The sequence below is a fragment of the Hoplias malabaricus genome, chromosome 2 (genome assembly GCF_029633855.1).
Source record: "Hoplias malabaricus isolate fHopMal1 chromosome 2, fHopMal1.hap1, whole genome shotgun sequence".
Classification (NCBI taxonomy): domain Eukaryota; kingdom Metazoa; phylum Chordata; class Actinopteri; order Characiformes; family Erythrinidae; genus Hoplias; species Hoplias malabaricus.
In genome coordinates, this window is record NC_089801.1 from 19,210,663 (window position 1) to 19,232,289 (window position 21,627).

General features: G+C 43.5%; 1 protein-coding gene across 2 annotated transcripts in view; it reads left to right on the forward strand.

Moving 5' to 3' along the window:
- brinp1 (bone morphogenetic protein/retinoic acid inducible neural-specific 1) overlaps nt 1–21,627 on the forward strand; it is a 182,929-nt gene that overhangs the window by 93,741 nt on the left and 67,561 nt on the right. For both annotated transcript variants that reach the window (XM_066659000.1, XM_066659002.1), the window contains exons 3-4: nt 11,019–11,209; nt 20,678–20,847. In XM_066659000.1, coding sequence (XP_066515097.1) covers nt 11,019–11,209; nt 20,678–20,847 — 361 coding nt within the window. The remainder of the gene's footprint in view (nt 1–11,018; nt 11,210–20,677; nt 20,848–21,627) is intronic.

A 21,627-nucleotide genomic window follows, 5' to 3' on the forward strand; every position in this document is an offset into this window, starting at 1 on the left:
TAAAAATACTTGATTCGGCTTACCTTTGTTTGCCGGTCTGTCCTTTGCCAATCAGGGTCAGATTGCCACGCTCTCACTGACATAGTGAGGTGTGCAGAATCGGCTGGGTGGGCGGGGCTTAACTTCAGCAGTCAATCACTGTCTAGATCCCTACCCCCATCAAGAGTCAAAAGTAAGAATCTTCTGGAGGTGAAAGCGAGACTGAGAGAAGTGCAAGTGAGAAAAGGTGGAATGAAAGCGAAAACGTATTCTTCAAGAAAATTAAACTCCAAATAGATGAATTTATACAGAAATATTCTGTTTTTATAACTGAATATTAATAAGAGTTTTCTCAATTATAAAATGGCATTAATTGGTTATGGATTCTGTTTTTTTTTTTTTTTTTTTTTGGTTCTGAGAACTTTAAAACTTATATAGATGCCATAGTTATACTTTTACAAACAGTGTCAGTTATACTCCCTTTTATGGTAGATTTCATTCATTTCTTTCATTCACTCACCGATTGTAAGGGATTTTTCCTGAATCCTCCACTGAATAGGATGCAGCTACAGAAGGTGTTGGTTTTACTGTGAGAACAGCTCTTCAGACTCGTCTACACTGCCTTTGACAACTGTTTCTAGAACCCAATATGTGGAAGTTCTTCTCTTTTCAAACATACTTCTTTAAAAATCCTCCTACAGCACGTTTTTTAAGGGAGCAGGGAAAAGCAGCCGTTCGTTTTCATCATCTCTAATGCTCTAACCTTGTGCACACACCCCGATATTTTCCCTGATTCTTCTCTCCGGCCCCTTCTCCTTCGTCTTCTTGTTTTTCTGTGAGTGCTTAATGCTCCTCATTATCTGCCCTACTTTACCTTGAGATTTGTTGATGCCGAGGCGGGCACAATGCAATTTGCATATATTTGCTCCCACTCCCTTGAAGAGCAGTAATTAGAAAGTGCTTAGATCCATTTCCGAAGGCGCGAGAGGCACAAGAGGCGCAAAACACGGTGAGTTTCACCTGTCGCAGGGGCCTTGATGAGGAAAAAAGGCCTCGGTTGCACAATTGAATTAGTGCGGACCGGTGTTTTTGCAGCGTTTCTGTGCTGGAGGGATCGTTCCCGCTGCTTGGAGACGAGAACCTGTTGATCGTAACTCTTCGAGACTGAAATAACGCTGTGTAGAAGCTGGAAATTGTTCTGGCACCCACCGAACAGCCGGGGCCGACCCCATGCCGCTCGACTTAATTGTATGTGGACGCCCCGGAGCTCCCAGCTGCCCGCTGATATTTTCATTACAGCATCAACCTCGAAAGCCCTCGACGTTTGCGTGGTTTGTTCTACACCTCCTCCACGCTGAGCTCTTCTCCGGTCTCAGGCCCTCAGTCTCGGGGGAGGGGAATAACAGCTGATGGAGATCAGCTTGTAGCATGAGAGAGTCCCAAAATATCTCACACGTCATTCACTGCCTTGTGTTCTGCTGGAAAAGAGAAGTGTACTGTTGTACTGTTTAACTCTTTAAAGACGGAGAACGCAGAAAAAAAACTGAACACTACCCAGCTCCAGTGTCAGGGTTTGAGTCAGTGTCTGTGAGGAGTGTAGTGTGTTCTCACTCTGTCTGTGTGGGTTTCCTCCCACTGTCCAAACACACATGTTGGTTTGTGGAGAAGATGTATTACATTGTCCACAGGTGTGAGTGTGTGAATGGGTGAGTGTACTAATGACTTGGTGAGTGTGTGAAACTGTCCACAGGTGTGAGTGTGTGAGTGACTGGGTTAGTGTGTGAAACAGTCCACATGTAAGTGTGTGAGTGACTGGGTGAGTATATGGAACCGTCCACAGGTGTGAGTGTGTGAGTGACTGGGTGAATGTGTGGAACCTTCCACAGGTGTGAGTGTGTGAGTGATTGGGTGAATGTGTGGAACCGTCCACAGGTGTGAGTGTGTGAGTGATTGGGTGAATGTGTGGAACCGTCCACAGGTGTGAGTGTGTGAGTGATTGGGTGAATGTGTGAGTAACTGGGTGAATGTGTGAAACCTTCCACAGGTGTGTGTGAGTGATTGGGTGAGTGTGTGTGTAACTGGGCAAGTGTGTGAAACTGTCCACAGGTGTGAGTGATTGGGTGAGTGTGTGTGTGTAACTGGGCAAGTGTGTGAAACTGTCCACAGGTGTAAGTGTGTGAGTGACTGGGTGAATGTGTGGAACCGTCCACGGGTGTGAGTGTGTAAGTGATTGGGTGAGTGTGTGAGTGGCTGGGTGAATGTGTGGAACCGTCCACAGGTGTGAGTGTGTGAGTGATTGGGTGAGTGTGTGAGTGACTGGGTGAATGTGTGGAACCGTCCACAGGTGTGAGTGTGTGAGTGATTGGGTGAATGTGTGGAACCGTCCACAGGTGTGAGTGTGTGAGTGATTGGGTGAATGTGTGAGTAACTGGGCGAATGTGTGAAACCTTTCACAGGTGTGTGTGAGTGATTGGGTGAGTGTGTGTGTAACTGGGCAAGTGTTTGAAACTGTCCACAGGTGTGAGTGTGTGAGTGATTGGGTGAGTGTGTGTGTAACTGGGCAAGTGTGTGAAACTGTCCACAGGTTTGAGTGTGTGAGTGATTGGGTGAGTGTGTGTGTAACTGGGCAAGTGTGTGAAACTGTCCACAGGTGTGAGTGTGTGAGTGATTGGGTGAGTGTGTGGAACCGTCCACAGGTGTGAGTGTGTGAGTGACTGGGTGAATGTGTGAGTAACTGGGTGAATGTGTGAAACTGTCCACAGGTGTGAGTTTGTGAGTGACTGGGTGAGTGTGTGAGTGACTGGGTGAATGTGTGAAACTGTCGACAGGTGTGAGTGTGAGTAACTGGGTGAGTGTGTGAGTGATTGGGTGAGTGTGTGAAACTGTCCACAGGTGTGAGTTTGTGAGTGACTGGGTGAGTGTGTGAGTGACTGGGTGAATGTGTGAAACTGTCCACAGGTGTGAGTGTGAGTAACTGGGTGAGTGTGTGAGTGATTGGGAGAGTGTGTGAGTAATTGGGTGAATGTGTGAAACTGTCACAAGTGTGAGTGACTGGGTGAGTGTGTGAAACTGTCAACATGGGAGTGTGTGAGTGACTGGGTGAGTGTGTAAGTGAATGGGTGAGTATATGGAACTGTCCACAGGTGTGAGTGTGTGAGTGACTGGGTGAATGTGTGGAACCGTCCACAGGTGTGAGTGTGTGAGTGATTGGGTGAATGTGTGGAACCGTCCACAGGTGTGAGTGTGTGAGTGATTGGGTGAATGTGTGGAACCGTCCACAGGTGTGAGTGTGTGAGTGATTGGGTGAATGTGTGAGTAACTGGGTGAATGTGTGAAACCTTCCACAGGTGTGTGTGAGTGATTGGGTGAGTGTGTGTGTAACTGGGCAAGTGTGTGAAACTGTCCACAGGTGTGAGTGTGTGAGTGATTGGGTGAGTGTGTGTGTGTAACTGGGCAAGTGTGTGAAACTGTCCACAGGTTTGAGTGTGTGAGTGATTGGGTGAGTGTGTGGAACCGTCCACAGGTGTGAGTGTGTGAGTGACTGGGTGTGAGTGTGTAACTGATTGGGTGAGTGTGTGAGTGGCTGGGTGAATGTATGGAACCGTCCACAGGTGTGCATGTGTGAGTGATTGGGTGAGTGTGTGAGTGACTGGGTGAATGTGTGGAACCGTCCACAGGTGTGAGTGTGTGAGTGATTGGGTGAATGTGTGGAACCGTCCACAGGTGTGAGTGTGTGAGTGATTGGGTGAATGTGTGAGTAACTGGGCGAATGTGTGAAACCTTTCACAGGTGTGTGTGTGAGTGATTGGGTGAGTGTATGTGTAACTGGGCAAGTGTGTGAAACTGTCCACAGGTGTGAGTGTGTGAGTGATTGGGTGAGTGTGTGTGTAACTGGGCAAGTGTGTGAAACTGTCCACAGGTTTGAGTGTGTGAGTGATTGGGTGAGTGTGTGTGTAACTGGGCAAGTGTGTGAAACTGTCCACAGGTGTGAGTGTGTGAGTGATTGGGTGAGTATGTGAGTAACTGGGTGAGTGTGTGAAACTGTCCACAGGTGTGAGTTTGTGAGTGACTGGGTGAGTGTGTGAGTGACTGGGTGAATGTGTGAAACTGTCCACAGGTGTGAGTGTGAGTAACTGGGTGAGTGTGTGAGTCATTGGGAGAGTGTGTGTGTAACTGGGCAAGTGTTTGAAACTGTCCACAGGTGTGAGTGTGTGAGTGATTGGGTGAGTGTGTGTGTAACTGGGCAAGTGTGTGAAACTGTCCACAGGTTTGAGTGTGTGAGTGATTGGGTGAGTATGTGTGTAACTGGGCAAGTGTGTGAAACTGTCCACAGGTGTGAGTGTGTGAGTGATTGGGTGAGTGTGTGAGTAACTGGGTGAGTGTGTGAAACTGTCCACAGGTGTGAGTTTGTTAGTGACTGGGTGAGTGTGTGAGTGACTGGGTGAGTGTGTGAGTGACTGGGTGAATGTGTGAAACTGTCCACAGGTGTGAGTGTGAGTAACTGGGTGAGTGTGTGAGTGATTGGGAGAGTGTGTGAGTAATTGGGTGAATGTGTGAATCTGTCACAAGTGTGAGTGACTGGGTGAGTGTGTGAAACTGTCAACATGTGAGTGTGTGAGTGACAGGGTGAGTGTGTGAAACTGTCCACAGGTGTGAGTTTGTGAGTGACTGGGTGAGTGTGTGAGTGACTGGTGAATGTGTGAAACTGTCCACAGGTGTGAGTGTGAGTGACTGGGTGACTGTGTGAGTGACTGGTGAATGTGTGAAACTGTCCACAGGTGTGAGTGTGAGTGACTGGGTGACTGTGTGAGTGACTGGTGAATGTGTGAAACTGTCCACATGTGTGAGTTTGTGAGTGACTGGGTGAGTGTGTACGTGACTGGGTGAATGTGTGAAACTGTCCACAGGTGTGAGTTTGTGAGTGACTGGGTGGGTGTGTGAGTGACTGGTGAATGTGTGAAACTGTCCACAGGTGTGAGTGTGAGTGACTGGGTGAGTGTGTGAGTGACTGTGTGAATGTGTGAAACTGTCCACAGGTGTGAGTGTGAGTGACTGGGTGAGTGTGTGAGTGACTGGTGAATGTGTGAAACTGTCCACAGGTGTGAGTGTGAGTGACTGGGTGAGTGTGTGAGTGACTGAGTGAGTAAGCGCCCAATGATTCCATGTCATCTTTTAACCCATTGTGGCCCTGAACAGGATGAAGCAAAGCACTTACAGCAGATGAATGAATTAGTTTTGATCGGTTTCAGAATGGGGGCATAGTGAGTGTCCTTAACACAAGGTTAATCCTTAAATACCTCATCCTCACGTGGCTGTTTGTCCATGTGTTTGTATATTTGACAGCAGCGTGTTTGGACTGGTCCCTGACTGATCCCGCCGTGTGGGACAATGGACAGCATCCACACCAAACCAAGTGGCTTCATTACTGAAGAAAGAAAGAGGAAATTAATCCGGACTAACAGCACAAATTCAGAAAAGCAGAGGCACGTGGGGCTCAGGCTAAATGCTCTTAAAGGCTTGAAGCCATGCTGGGCTTGTTTTCTAACTACGCTGCAGTCTGTAAACGCCGGAGCTGTTTGTTTGGCGCTTCGTCGCTGTGAAGCGCGGTGGCGAGTGCACTGCGACTGTGAGGGTTTGAATGGTGGAGAATAAAAAAACAAACAAAAAAATAAATAAATAAATAAATTAAAACAAAACAAAACAAAACAAAAAAAAACAGAGCATTTGTAATTAATTTGACTGTCGGGGATCACTCAGCTGTGATTGACTCATGCAGCCAACACTGAATACACAAATAGGAGCTTTCCAGTGAACAATTAGTGACAGCATGTTTTGTATATTACTAAACAATGGAGCTGCATTTTGTATTTTGTAAGGATCACCCAGTGAAACTGACCAATCTGCACAAGCTGTTCATATTTGAAGGAATGTGGTGAAATCATAGAACATTTATTCATCAATGAAACTTCAATTAACTCTTTAGAATTAGGGTACATTTATTAAACAGTATTTATGACGATATTAAAATAGTAATAACAATTACCAAATGATTAATTAAGTCAAAATTTATCATTAACTAATCATAGAAATAAGAACTAGCATTATTTTATAATTTTATAACATTCTAGAAGAACAAAATGTGGTGCAGTAGGTAGTGTCTCTGTCACAGCTCCAGGGGCCTGGAGGATGTGGGATCGAGTCCCACTCCGGGTGACTGTCTGTGAGGAGTGTGGTGTGTTATCTCTGTGTCTGCGTGGGTTTTCTCCGGGTGACTGTCTGTGAGGAGTGTGGTGTGTTCACCATGTGTCTGCGTGGGTTTCCTCCGGGTGACTGTCTGTGAGGAGTGTGGTGTGTTCACCATGTGTCTGCGTGGGTTTCCTCCGGGTGACTGTCTGTGAGGAGTGTGGTGTGTTTTCCCTGTGTCTGCGTGGGTTTCCTCCGTGTGACTGTCTGTGAGGAGTGTGGTGTGTTCTCCCTATGTCTGCATGGGTTTCCTCCGGGTGACTGTCTGTGAGGAGTGTGGTGTGTTCTCTCTGTGTCTGCATGGGTTTTCTCCGGGGGACTGTCTGTGAGGAGTGTGGTGTGTTATCTCTGTGTCTGCGTGGGTTTTCTCCGGGTGACTGTCTGTGAGGAGTGTGGTGTGTTCACCATGTGTCTGCATGGGTTTTCTCCGGGGGACTGTCTGTGAGGAGTGTGGTGTATTCTCCCTGTGTCTGTGTGGGTTTCCTCCGGGTGACTGTCTGTGAGGAGTGTGGTGTGCTCTCTCTGTGTCTGTGTGGGTTTCCTCCTGGTGCTCCAGTTTCCTCCCACGCTCCAAAAACACACGTTGTTAGGTGGATTGGTGTCTCAAAAGTGTCCGTAGTTGTGAGTGTGTGAGTAAATGTGTGAGTGTGTGTGTGTGTCGCCTTGAACCCAGTGATTCCTGGTTGTCCTTTGACCATCCCTTTTGTGCAGGTGGACTGTGACTATGTTCAATGGCTGTTTTAATGGTAAACACATCTGGGACTGGTCTCTGACTTATGCAGACATATTGAATTGAAATGGGCATATCACACTGAGGTTAAGGTGTGTGGAGTAGATTTAGAGTTTAACTTCAGTGTATCTAAATTATACGTGGAAAATATGCAGATTTTATCAGAAGTATTTGTGGAGTAAATTAGGATTATACGGGCAGTAAAAGTGGATTAAACCTGAATAATATGTGGAGTACACGAGCAGTAGATGTGTGTGTGTGAGGCAGGAGTTGTGGTGGAAAAGTGGTCGCTGGAGCTGAGATCTTGTCCTTTGTGGTGAAGCTCAGGTAAATTACAAACCCCTCGAGAGCCATCACCTGCGTCCCTCGCTCGCCCCTTTCCATCGTCCTAATGATTTACGGATCTCCCGAGGGCCGGAGAGAGGTCGGTGCTGATGCTGGACGTCTCCATGGCGATGACTCAGTGCTGCTGATTCAAAGCTTAATGAAGCACTTCAAGCCTCTTTCACTCTCTCTCTTAGAGCCTTTGATAACACTGGTCTTTTACACTCAGGAAAATAACAGACCTGGGCTTCGACGCTGAGTTCTGGGAAAAAATTATTAGTTGATGGAGAACCTTTAAGGTTCTTCACACTTTCAGAACTTGTTTTCTTTTTTTTTCTTTTTTTTTCTATAATAAGCATCAGTTGAAATGTTTTCCTTGGTAGGGTTCAAGGAGGCATCTTTATTGGCATCTTTTTGTAATTAATTTATTTATTTTTTATTATGTGATCAAACTGTCAGCACAGGAAATGAGGTTTAATAAATAATTATGTATAATTATATATATTATATATACCCCCCACAAAGCAGGTGTGTGAGATGTACTCACATGAGCAGAAAACATGGAAGCTCTTAACATCATGTGCTACTTTGATTTTCTTGTGTAATCATTTAAAGCAACAATAGGTAGAGTTTTTAATCTTTAATTTACATATTTCAAATCTTTGTGATGCTCCACTGAGCTGTTGCTGAGAGAACAGAAAGTCTTTTGTTGCTACTCCGGGCTCAGCGCTGAATAAACTGCACTATGTAACTTTAGGAGGAGGGTAGGAAACCACCGCTTGATTTTAGGAAAATGCTGTAAAAATGAAAAACACTCTGCAACATTATGGGGAACCAAGCAGCTAAACTATCAAATCCATCCTAGTGTTCCTTTAATAATACAAAATAAAAGTCCTGTACTAATTGGACAATTTGACCTAGACTCAGACTTCCCAGTTATAAATCCCTCTCCCAGTGATGAATGTTGAAGGTGGAGGGTAGCCTTGTCTATGAATACCAAGACTCATAATAACACATGCATATTATATAATCATAAATATTCATCAGTGTGCATTTCAGTGCAGTTTCTAATGCTTCATGAAAGGCCTGTTTGAGAGTGTGGGGGATTTACGCTGCATTATTTGTGTATGAATTCCCAGCATTGTCGTCCATTACAGGACTCAGATAACTCTCTCTGCACATTTACATTCAAATGAGATGTGAATCTCTCTAGTTGGAAGATTAGTGAGTTTTAAATCTGGCGTCTGGCAGAAATCAAGTGCGTTCATCGCCTCTGACTTCGTTAACACAACAATCGCAGACAGAGATCGCCCAAAGCTGGTGATTGGTTTTGATCGGGCAGCGTTGTGGACGCCCCCGTTGGGATTCCACTGTGGGTTTTCTTTTGTGTTTTTCACTCAAGGATGAGCACGACTGATTGCTGCCCATGATCTCTTTGCTCTGTCAGTTCTTGTTGCCTTTTTGCTCCATTACTAATGCACTCACTTCTGGACCGTGTCGTCTGAGGAACTGGAGAAGCTTCGTATCCTCAGGCCCCAGAAGAGACGGAGTCAGGCCGCACTGAGACTGTGAGTTGTTGTATTATAAGCAGCAACAAAACTTAAATAAAATAATAATTTGGTGCTGTTTTGACTCCTTGGTCCAATGCACACGATGCTGCTGACCAAAACTCTTTTCTTTTTTCTCATTGTTCATTATTTATTTATATTTTTAGTAATAAAGAGACAGGAGGCACGATGATGCAGCAGGTGGTCGCTCTGTCATAGCTCCAGGGTCATGGAGGTTGTTGGTTTCCTCCGGGTGACTGTCTGTGAGGAGTGTGGTGTGTTCTCCCTGTGTCTGCGTGGGTTTCCTCCGGGTGACTGTCTGTGATGAGTGTGGTGTGTTATCCCTGTGTCTGCGTGGGTTTCCTCCGGGTGACTGTCTGTGAGGAGTGTGGTGTGTTCTCCCTGTGTCTGCGTGGGTTTCCTCCGGGTGACTGTCTGTGAGGAGTGTGGTGTGTTCTCCCTGTGTCTGTGTGGGTTTCCTCCAGGTGACTGTCTGTGATGAGTGTGGTGTGTTCTCCCTGTGTCTGTGTGGGTTTCCTCCGGGTGACTGTCTGTGAGTATTGTGGTGTGTTCTCCATGTGTCTGTGTGGGTTTCCTCCAGGTGACTGTCTGTGATGAGTGTGGTGTGTTCTCCCTGTGTCTGTGTGGGTTTCCTCCGGGTGACTGTCTGTGAGGAGTGAGGTGTGTTCTCCCTGTGTCTGCGTGGGTTTCCGGGTTGTTAGTTTAGCCATATTTCACATTCCAATTTGTGAATTAAATTTGGAATGGTTTGGGATGTTTCACTGAAATAAACTAGTTCACGAATCAGAAAAAAAGTTGCTCCCAGCTGGAACCTAAGAACAGCAGGTTCTTCAACGTGAACCATCGCTGAACAATAGGAAATAGGGCAGGGACAAGCTTCGTTTGTGTGTGTTTCTGGGGCTGTGTTTGGCCAGAGCCGAGGCTCACAAGCTCAGCAGGACGACTCTGAACTCGACAACATTTACAGAGTATTATATCTCACAGAGAGAGGAGGACTGCTGAATTTGTATTATTCCACATGAGTGTGTGTCTTTGTGGTGGGGAGACATTCTGTGGCATTAGTGTGTTTATAAAATTTCATAGAGCTGCACAAACTTCATGTGCTTTTACGAATTACACTGAATAAGTAAGTAATTGTAATTCTTAAAGTCAACAAAATATTTGTGATTTTTGTTTTTTTTTTGGTGGAAGATCAGCTAGTGTTATTTTTTTTAAATAAAATGAACAAGAAAAACAGTGACCTTTGTGCTCCTCTTTTCGTTTCTGCATTTATTAGTCCTGCCCTCCATATTTTTTTGTAAAACACAATCACATAATAAAAACCACATGGAAACAAATACATTAATATGAAGCACCAAAGCTTCTCCAGACCTTCCAATGACAAGGGGATGTATTTTTGGCTGTTTCCTGTTTTTGAAATGCCAGAAACACCTCTGTGACAAATGCTGTATGACTAATGGCAGTCCGGCTAAACTAGGCTTGCTTAGTTTCTCTTTGTTTTTCTTTATTTTTAATACATATGCTGCCACACTGACATTTCTTAATGTTGGGTGGTGGTGGGGGAGAGGGGAAAATCTCACAAAACTGGCAGTGAGGGAGTGGGCCACAGGAGGAAAATGGTTCAATAACTCGGCTTTAAAGTAACATGTATTGGACATGGGGCTTAGGAAACCTTGTTGTTGCCTGAGGGAAACACTGTGCAGTCGAGGATAAAGAAGAGGCTAAATCATGTGTTTTATAAATGTTTGGTCATGTTATTTGATACTTTTTGTCATGTAGCACTAACTTTCACAGAGTTCTGAACTGAAGTTAATCTGAGTTCTGAAATATGAATGAGTTGTTGCTACAGTTTTCCAGGTGGTTGCTAATGTTTTTCTCGGTGCTGTTTGCTATTGAAGGGTCATCTCAGGTGGAGGATGAGACACTGCTACACCATTTCTTGATATTGTAGGTGGTTGCTTATTAATATTCAGTGAATATCTCCAAGGACGCAAGGTCTTGGGTGGCTGAGGCATCCCCAGTGATCAGACTCATGAAATAAAGTAAAAGCCAACTCTCTGACCCCTGCACCACTCGGGACCCATTTAATGTGACATAATTTACCATGACAACAACACCTCTTCATAACATTTCAGGTCTGAAAGTTTTCATGGTTGATTTGTTCTGTTCTGCAGGGAGTTTGCACGTTGGAAGGTGAGGAATACGGCCATCGAGAGGCGGGATCTGATCCGGAACCCCGTTCCTCTGATGCCCGAGTTCCAGAGGAGCATGAGGCTACTGGGGCGCCGTCCCTCCACCCAGCAGTTCATCGACACCATCATCAAGAAATATGGCACCCACATCCTCATCTCAGCCACTCTGGGAGGTGGGTCACTCCTTTTTTCTCTTTGAGCTCCTTTGTGTCAGTGGCTCCGAGCAGCTGTCAAGTGTAACCCAAAAAGAGTTGAGGGTTACTGTGTGTTAACAGGGCGTGTGTTAATCATTGCAAAAAAAAAATAAATTAAAAAAAATAATAATAATAATAATAAATAATAAATAAATAAACAAGTACATTAAAAAAAATGTGTATTTTAATATAATGCTTAAAAATATCTTGTTCTGCTTCTGTTTTTTTTTTTTTTTTTTTTTAAGTTTATTTATAAGGTGCAAGACTAAGATAGAAAACCTCAGTGGTTTATTTTATTTAAAACCATTCCAATTGCAGATCTACATAATTCTGGGTCCTAGCCCCATGATAAACAGACAGACATATAGATAAATAAATAGATAGATAGATGGATGGATGGATAAACAAAGGGTCAATGAATAAAGAGTAGTTTAAATGGACAGTAGTGTATGGATAGATCAGTCAATAGATAAAGAGTGGTTTATAAACAGAGTAGTGTATGGATAGAGCAGTCAATAGATAAATAATAGTTTATAAAGAGAGAGTAGTTTATAAACAGAAAAGTGTATGAATAGAACAATCAATAGATAAAGAGTAGTTTATAAACAGAGAGTAGTGTATGGATAGAGCAGTCAATAGATAAAGAGTAGTTTATAAACAGAGAGTAGTGTATGGATAGAGCAGTCAATAGAAAAAGAGTAGTTTATAAACAGAGAGTAGTGTATGGATAGAGCAGTCAATAGATAAAGAGTAGTTTATAAACAGAGAGTAGTGTATGGATAGAGCAGTCAATAGATAAAGAGTAGTTTATAAACAGAGAGTAGTGTATGGATAGAGCAGTCAATAGAAAAAGAGTAGTTTATAAAAAGAGAGTAGTGTATGGATAGAGCAGTCAATAGATAAAGAGTAGTTTATAAACAGAGAGTAGTGTATGGATAGAGCAGTCAATAGATAAAGAGTAGTTTATAAACATATATATATATAGCAGTGTCTAAACAATGAAGAGAATATAAAATACAAGCAGATTATATATAATTAATATAGATACAACCCTAAACAACACAAAACATCCAAACATTATAATTTAAAGCATTTAAACACACACTGTGCTAGGCAAGACACAAGTTAATGAATAAATTCTAATGAATCACAGCGAATGTTTAAATCCACTCGAGTGTGTGCAGTGTTTAACTCTCGACTGCACGCTGCTGGTGGCTGTTACTGCTGTGGGATAGAGTTTCACACAGATCCAGAGCTGAGGACTGTGATAGCAAGAGAGACTCAGGGCGTACACCCACCCCACACACCCCTCCAATCCGCGGTTAAAGCCCAGGCGCTAATTATGGCTTTGAGAAATATAATAAAGATGTGAAATATGATGCATAGGTTTAAGCACACAACAGAAATCTGAATCTACAGCAGGAGGATGGATCCTGTTCAGTCACCGACACCAGACGCAGGCATATGGAAAACGCGTGGATAATGATTTATGAGTGGTGGAGGTATCTAGGTCATCTCTCTCTCTCTATAACACACACACACACACACACACACACACACAGCCAGCGAGCATGCACTCAAAACCATGACACTCTCTCTCCCTCTTATTTCAACACTATATTCGTGGTCCTAGAAAATCTCTCTCAGTCTTTCTCTAAATACACATATATATATATATAGCTTTACCTCTCTCTCTCTTTCTTTCCCTCTCCCTCACTTTCTCTCTGTCTCTCTCACTCTGCACAAGTCAGCCATCTCAATCTTGTGTTGCACATTAGACTGTGTGTGTGTGTGTGTGTGTGTGTGTGTGTGTGTGTGTGCATTTGTGATAAAACCAAGATGCTCACAGAACCATGGCCTGCAGCCATTACACTTACTGTAATAAAGAAAGAGAGAGAGGGTAAAAAGAAAAAGAGAGAGCAGTAGAGAGAGAGAGAGAGAGAGAGAGAGACATAAACAGAGAGAGAGAGAGAGAGAGAGAGAGACATAAAGAGAGAGAGAGACAGAGAGAGAGAGAGATAAAGAGAGAGATATATATATAGAGAGAAAGAGTGAATAAGAGAGAGAGAGAGAGATAGAGAAAGAGATAGAGTAAATAAGAGAGAGAGTGAGAGAGAGTAAATAAGAGAGAGAGAGAGAGATAGTAAATAAATGAGAGAGAGAGAAAGCGTGAGACATATATAAAGAGAGAGAGAGAGAGAGAGAGAGAGAGAGAGAGAGAGAGAGAAGAGAGAGAGAGAGAGAGAGAGAGAGAGAGAGAGAGAGAGGTGCTCTCTTTGCCAGTCTATTCTCCAGAGAGTGGCTCCAGAGATGAGTTGTATTCAGAAAGGTCTGATCTTTGCTCCAGTTTGTGTGTGCTGCTGCTGTCTAAGCTTTAAACACACACACACACTGTTATTGAAGGAGGAGCCATTAATGCTCCTCTGAATCTGCTCTAAGGGGATTTCTCTGTGGCTTCTTGCCATTTCTCTTCGTCTTTTTATCTTTTTATTCCTCTTTTTTGAGCAGTCTGGAGTCATTGTCATTTCTCTGTACATTATATAAGTATTTATGGAATTACATAACAGACCACAGTGGTCAGGCCCCTATAAGGACGCTGTGTGTGGAGCTGTTTTTCTCTATGAAATAATGCACAGTGTTTGGTCTAGTGTACATTTTTTTTGTCTTTAAATATCTGCCAGATCCTCTGCATTATGTGGTTGTTAAAGGAGACACAATCTCCCTCTTCTCTGCAGTGGAACACAGTTCTGGGTCCAAACCCCACAGCAGTGTTCTCCCCCTGTGTAAACAGCCCTGTTCAGAACGCACGCTTTCAGCACCTGTTCCTTTAAATGATAATGAGCCGCTCGCTGTTCACCCCGACCCCGAGCGCACAGCAGTGAGGAGTGAGGAGCAGAAGCTCTGGTTTTTAGTTGTTTTCGTTCTGTTCTCTTTCTTCTCCATTCTTACTCAGTGCTCTTATTTCTCCGTGCTAGTTGTGTCTGTTTTGTTGCGTTTAAACTCATCTTTGTGCTCTCACATAAACACAGGTCCAGCGCTGTGATTGGACAGACTCAGATGAGGGGGTGGGGCACTCGTTTTATCCTGTGTTTACTGATTTAGGCTGATCTCAGAAGACTCATTTGTGGGGGTCTTGTTTCACAGTGTGCGGGTTGGTGGACTCCAAATAAACACATTAATGTGCACAAGCAAAGAATAAGAGATTCACTCATAATATGTGAGCATCATCAATACGTGGCGGCACGGTGGTGCAGCAGGTTAGTGTCGCAGTCACACAGCTCCAGGGGCCTGGAGGTTGTGGGTTCGATTCCCACTCCGGGTGACTGTCTGTGAGGAGTTGGTGTGTTGTCCACGGGTTTCCTCCGGGTGCTAAAACACACGTTGGTAGGTGGATTGGTGACTCAAAAGTGTCCGTGAATGTGAGTGTCTATGTTGCCCTGTGAAGGACTGGCACCCCCTCCAGGGCCCCCTCCATTGGACTTGCGCCCAGTGATTCCAGGTAGGCTCTGGACCCCCCACGACCCTGAACTGGATAAGGGTTACAGATAATGAATGAATGTGAGCATCATACGATTGGAAAGTTTATGGAATGACCCTGAACATCTGGAAGACTTTGGAGAATGTGTTAGATCAGAGTTTTAATGGTTCACGGTTTGAAGAGCTGGAGTTTATAAGAAAGTCTAAAGTTTAATAATGTCACATCATCCTATACCAGTTCCCCTCCACACCAGCAGGGGTCTCACTCCTCTGAACACTAGCCTAGTTTTCCTCCATCTTTGTGAGGGTGTTTAATCCAGCTGTTTGTGAAGTCTTGTTTACCAATGGTGTACAAGACGAGGAGTGAGTAAACTCATATTGCCCTCAGAGTTCTGATGTCTAACTTCAGATTTTGAACTTTAAAGCAACATTAGGTTGTGTTTTTACTTTAACCTTACAGCTTCAAAAAGGAGAATAGAGCCTCTACATTTGCTACTCTGAACTCAGCACTTCAGAAACAGCACTTTGTAACTTTTAAAGAAGGGTAGGAAACCAACACACACTCCCTCCCCATTCTCTTTAATTTCAGGACATTGCTGTAAAAATGAACTACACTCTGCAACTGGAGTATAAAACATCTTAGCTAGTGTTACTTTAATATGTGAATTTGCATCATCAGACATGATCCCTGCTGCTTTAGCCATGGTGACTTTAAAGAGGTGGGGCTTTGTACAGCAGTACTGCTGTGTTTAACAATGAAAATGTTCCTTTATTCATTTCAGTTTGTAACCCTTATCAGGTTCAGGGCAGTGGTGGATCCAGAGCCTACCCGGAATCAATGGGCACAATGTGGGAACAGACCCTGGAGGTGGTGCCACTGCTTCACAGGGCGACACACACTCACATATTCACTCACACACTCACATATTCAGTATGAAAAACATGATATTTAATATAACACCAGTCCAAAGTGTAAACAGTTGACTGAAAGGTGGTACCCTACTAAAACATTGTCTTTTGTACATTCAGGACTTTAGTTCATCATAATTCATAGTAAATGTGTGTTCACGAAGGGAGCCTCCATTCACAGGTGGCGCTGTTTCATTACAAACACTCTCAGTCGCTATGATAAGATATTTTAGTTAGGTGTTTGTGGCTTGGTTTAGTCAAATTAAGGTTGAAAGGCTGATAGTTGTTATGTTGGGTTGCCAGATATTCACAATATACATCCTCAATCCACAAATGCTAGGAATGGTAAGTTTTTTTTCTAGTAAAATATTCACTTTTTCACCTTGATACAGTCTGAAAATGGTTTGTAAATCTGAAGCAGGCTGCAGTGTGATCAGTCAGGAGTAGGGAATATAGGCCATAACCGTTTTTGTGGTGTTTTTTCCTGCTTATCACCTGTTTAAAAATACTAGTTTATAATAAGAGTTATGTGCATTGCTAATCATTCAGCTCTCACCTTATACACATCTATTTTGGAATGAGATGCTGACTTCTGATCTCTAGTCTGAGCAGGGCTTTAGTTCTAGAGCAAATCCACATGTAATCCACGGTTTTATGGTCTGCAGTCCGGACTGAAGTGGTCTCTGCTGTTTACTGTGGTGTCTATTATGATTCATGTCAAACTGCATAAGAGTAATGACCGCACAGAAGGTAAACTATGCATGGGTAGATTGTATTTCATGCTAATCCTCGACACTGACCCCTAATGACCAGATAATGCATTTTTAATGAGCCGTAATCATGGCCTTGTGTCTCTGGCTCTTTCAGTTTAACAAGCAGCAAACAGCACTGATATTAAACCGAGACTCTGTTGGTAATCCACCATCATAGAGTTTCAGGACGTTTAAAAGCCCCCACCCACTGCCTCCGCCCACCACCACCTACACGATATGACCATAAAACTCAACAGAAAATCAATAGAAGCAATATGCCCCACTCCCTGATAAATCACAAACAGGTGTAATGCTGAGAAACCAATTGGACCGGAGTGTAATATCTGACTGTGGGCTGTAATGGGGTGAGGGAGAGGAGGGGTTCTGAAATGAGTCATAGGGTCGTGTTCAATCAGACTCCCGACTGCAGCTCCACTTTGGTTCAAATTACCCTGGGAGGAATGAATTATTACACTGAAGAGAAAGCCACATTATAAATATAATAAATATCCCCCACTCTCCGCTCACCTTGAGGTCAGATTTAAAGGATTAGACTGGAACCGACACAAACATCGACTGCCTTCGTGGTTCAGAGCAGCTGCTGCGGGTTGCAGATTGCTTTAGAGCGGCTGCACATGAGCCTAACGCCCCCATGAACAATGCTAAGTGCCGCCTTGCTGGGTTTAACCCCTTCAGCATTGTGCAACAGCATTGTTCTACATTGTGGTTGCCAGATATAACCCTCCAAAATCAGCTCCTGATAGGGCTGTTGACAGATTTAAAAAAAAAAAAAAAATGTAATTAAAATATAAAGTGAAACAATCAATGCAATATCACCACAATGAAATTATATTTATATTAGTGGTGTTTATTGATTTATTGATTATTGATTAATGGTGCAGCAGGTGGTGTCTCTGTGACAGTTCCAGGGTCCTGGAGGTTGTGGGTTTGAGTCTCGCTCCGGGTGACTGTCTGTGAGGAGTGTGGTGTGTTCTCCCTGTGTCTATGTGGGTTTCCTCCGGGTGACTGTCTGTGAGGAGTGTGGTATGTTCTCCCTGTGTCTACGTGGGTTTCCTCCGGGTGACTGTCTGTGAGGAGTGTGGTGTGTTCTCCCTGTGTCTATGTGGGTTTCATCCGTGTGACTGTCTGTGAGGAGTGTGGTGTGCTCTCTCTGTGTCTGCATGGGTTTCCTCCGGGTGACTGTCTGTGAGGAGTGTGGTGTGTTCTCTCTGTGTCTGCGTGGGTTTCCTCCGGGTGACTGTCTGTGAGGAGTGTGGTGTGTTCTCTCTGTGTCTGCGTGGGTTTCCTCCGGGTGACTGTCTGTGAGGAGTGTGGTGTGTTCTCCCTGTGTCTGCGTGGGTTTCCTCCAGGTGACTGTCTGTGAGGCATGTGGTGTGTTCTCCCTGTGTCTGCGTGGGTTTCCTTCGGGTGCTCCGTTTTCCTTCCATGATCCAAAAACACATGTTGGTAGGTGGATTGGAGACTCAAAAGTGTCCGTAGGTGTGAGTGTGTGAGTGTGTGTCACGCTGTGATGGACTGGCACAATTCCAGAGTGTGTTCCCACCTTGTGCCTTGTGATTTCATGTTGGCTCTGCACCTACTGCCACCCTGAACATGAATGAATGAATGAATGAATGAATGAATTAATTAATTAATTTTACTACATTTTTCAGCAATAAATAAATGTAATCAACAGCAGTGATGCTGTGTTTACATTGTTAGAACGTATCTTGCTAGGCTTCATAAAAAAAAAAAGATTGAAATACAGGAGGAAGTTTTGGACAAATTTATGGCCAAAACAGTTAGTTATTTAAATAATAATAATAATAATATTAATAATATTAATAATAATAATAATATTACATTAAATTACTGCATGTGTTGAGGTGTTAATTGAGACTGTGCTAATTTTTTACATCCAATGTTTACTTAGCTGCCATCAAATCCTCACAGCAATGTTTAAAGTCCAGTCTAGAAGCTGCTGCTGTGGCGAAGGTGAACCCTAGATCTGTGATGAATGAATTAATGAATGAATGTAGGTGATAGTAGGTGACCACATTATGTTAATTTGAGCTGGAAACAAAGCTTGGACGATTGTGAAGTTTATCTCACCACAGACAGCGTCATGTTTCACCCTGAAGTGAATGTGGAGAGGGATCAAAGCTGGAGGATAACTGTTTAAGTTTAATAGACGGTCATTATACTGGTCCACTCAGTAGAACGTGTGTGGGGGGGGTGTGTTTTTATTAATGTGTGGGTAGGATCAAAGATAGGAATCTCTCATATTTCAGTGCTCCTCACAACATCTGATGCTTTTTTTTTTTTTTTTTTTTTTCACAAAAATTAAAAGTGATTTACTCTTTTGTTACTGAGGTGAAGGGTGTGTGTGTAAGATGGCACTGCTCTTTTCCTGCTGCCTGTGGACACCAGGAGTCAAGTGAAGTGGCCAATCGGCTCAAAGTGCCTCGGGCTAATCGACCAATCAAAGAGCAGGGGCTCTGAGCCCCAGTGACATGTTACTGAGTGATGTCCAGATATTGTGCCATGGCCTATAAACAAGCACACACACACACACACACACACATACACACACACACACTTAGACACACACAGACCACCCCATTCTCAGACATACACACAAGAGAGAGAGGGGTGTACATATATATGTGTGTGTGTGTGTGTGTGTGTGTGTGTGTGTGTGTGTGTGTGTGTGTGTGTGAGAGAGAGAGATAGAGGGGGGAGGGTTTGTGCAATCCCTCTGCTTTCATTTCCAGTGGTGCCTTGTCCTTTACTGTCACACAGAGCAGGGCTAAAAGAGTCAAAGACCTGGTCATTATTCGACCTGACAGCAGCTTCCATGTCCCAGTCCTATACATGTGTGTGTGTGTGTGTGTGTGTGTGTGTGTGTGTATGTGTGTAGCAGGTCAGTGACAGAGAGCTTGACACACTGCGTGTCAGACACCAGCACCAATTCTGTCTGTACACACTGCCAGAACTGAGAGGAAAAGCTTCCACATGTGCACACACTCACACACACTCTCACACACAAACACACACACACACACACACACACACACACACACACACACACACACACACACACACACACACACACATGAAAAATGTCACCCAGAGTGGCAGGGAAGAAAAAAAAGCAATGGTTTTGACCTGAAATATGTCGCGACATTTGGTTTGTGGCTGTAGCCCGCAGCGTTCAGAGTGATCCACCATTTTTTATCGTTTTTTTTTTTTTTTTAATAGCTGGATCCCACCCAGTTCTCCCACATGACTTAACACACACTGACTATACAAAGACACAGGAGACTTTGCCTCCTACAGAGCAGATGCCTTCCACTCCTTTGATGTTGGTGTGGTGTTAGACTGGAACATGACGTAGTTATTCTACAATTAAAGGCAATGTCAATGAATCATTCTCTGGTTTGTTTACATTCAGAAACTCTGCATCTTTAAGGTGGAACAGTGTGTTTGAGGAGAATAACGACTTGTTTGTACGCGGCTGAAGTGTAAATTGTCAGTAAGTTTTTATTCACTGTTTAAATCACCAAATAATCTTATTTGTTTAGTTTTGTAGCACATTCGCTCTGTGTTTACTTTCATGCAGTTAATGCTCTCCTGAGTTTATAGTCAGTTCTTTGTTTTTTTTTTTTTTAAGCTAATCACAGACATTAAACCGGTTTCTGACTGGAGAGCAGACAAATGGTGAGGAAACGTTCACAGAATTGTATAGAAATATTATTTTATTAAAACCGTGGACATCAACTTTAATGATGAATAATAATGAGATTGTCTAATTGACACATTTGCCACTGTATTAGTAATAATTACAGAGGCTCTTAATGGGGGGGGGGGGTGTCCCTCTTGGGGACAGCACATTCCCATGGTTTAAAAACTTGGTTTTACAAAAAGGATTAATCAGACCCCTGTGTAGACCCACAAACCAGTCATCATTCCTCACGAATCACACTGTTCACACACATTTCTATAGCAACAGGAGGTGAACTGAATTGACAAATTTTGTCTAAACGTAGTTCAGTTGAACTAAAGTGTAATTTTTTTAAGTGAACTGATTTGAAATAATCATAATAATAACTGAATTAAATTGATTTCAACTGAACTGAATTCTGAACTGGATTCAAACATAATTTAACTTAATAAACTGAACTGTTTAACAGAACTGAATTAACTGAATTTAATTAAACTGAACTGAATTGAAGACAATGGTACTGAACTGAATTGATTTCATGCTGCGTATGTGTGTGTGTGTGTGTGTGTGTGTGTGTGTGTGCAGGTGAGGAGGCTCTGACCATGTACATGGCGAAGAATAAACTGGACCGGAAGATGGTGAACTCCTCTCAGGGGGTCGAGGCTCTGCACCAGCTCGCGTCGTCCTACTTCATCGACCGAGACGGGACCATGCGCAAACTCCACGAGATCCAGATCTCCACCAATGCCATCAAGGTACAGGTTCCCCAGGATCACACCCTCACACACGTAAAGCAACACTGCTTCTCATTCCCTTTCATCCTAATGTACTTCAGCCCCTCTGGATGAACACATGGAACCGAGTCTCAATACTGGGTTAAAATACAGACGTTTGTTTCATGTATGTGTTTATTAAGTTTTTTTTTAGTGGTCGCACAGGGTCTCATTATTTCACCAGCTCTGCATCTTTCTCTCTCACCATCTATCTATCTATCTATCTATCTATCTATCTATCTATCTATCTATCTATCTATCTCTCTCTCTCTCTCTCTCTCTCTCTCCTCTCTCTCTCTCTCTCTCTCTCTCTCTCTCTCTCTCTCTCTATTTACACACACATATACATGTGGATTGCTGCCCCCGTGGAGTCTGGACTCTAAGGTCCCTGTGTCTGGGGTGGGGGTGGGGGTGGGGGGTAGTGGGTGGCTTGGTGGGGGTTGACTGGCAGGCAGCTGAAGCGCTGTTGGCATTGAGAGCTGGAGGCGGTGCACACTCAGCCGAGAAACCCAGAGCAATCCACAGTGACTGCTGACTCAGGAGGAAATGAATAAACCAGAGACAGCACTCACTAAACTGGGCTCAACTCAAGCCTGAAACACATGGCCTTATTACACTGTTATTAACAGATTTATTATATATAGTATATTATTACACTTAACTTTAAGTTATTATTTATAAAGAATGTTATTACACTGTTATTAACTCCGAGTTATATTTATTCAGCACCTTATTACACTGTTATTAACAAATACATTTAGG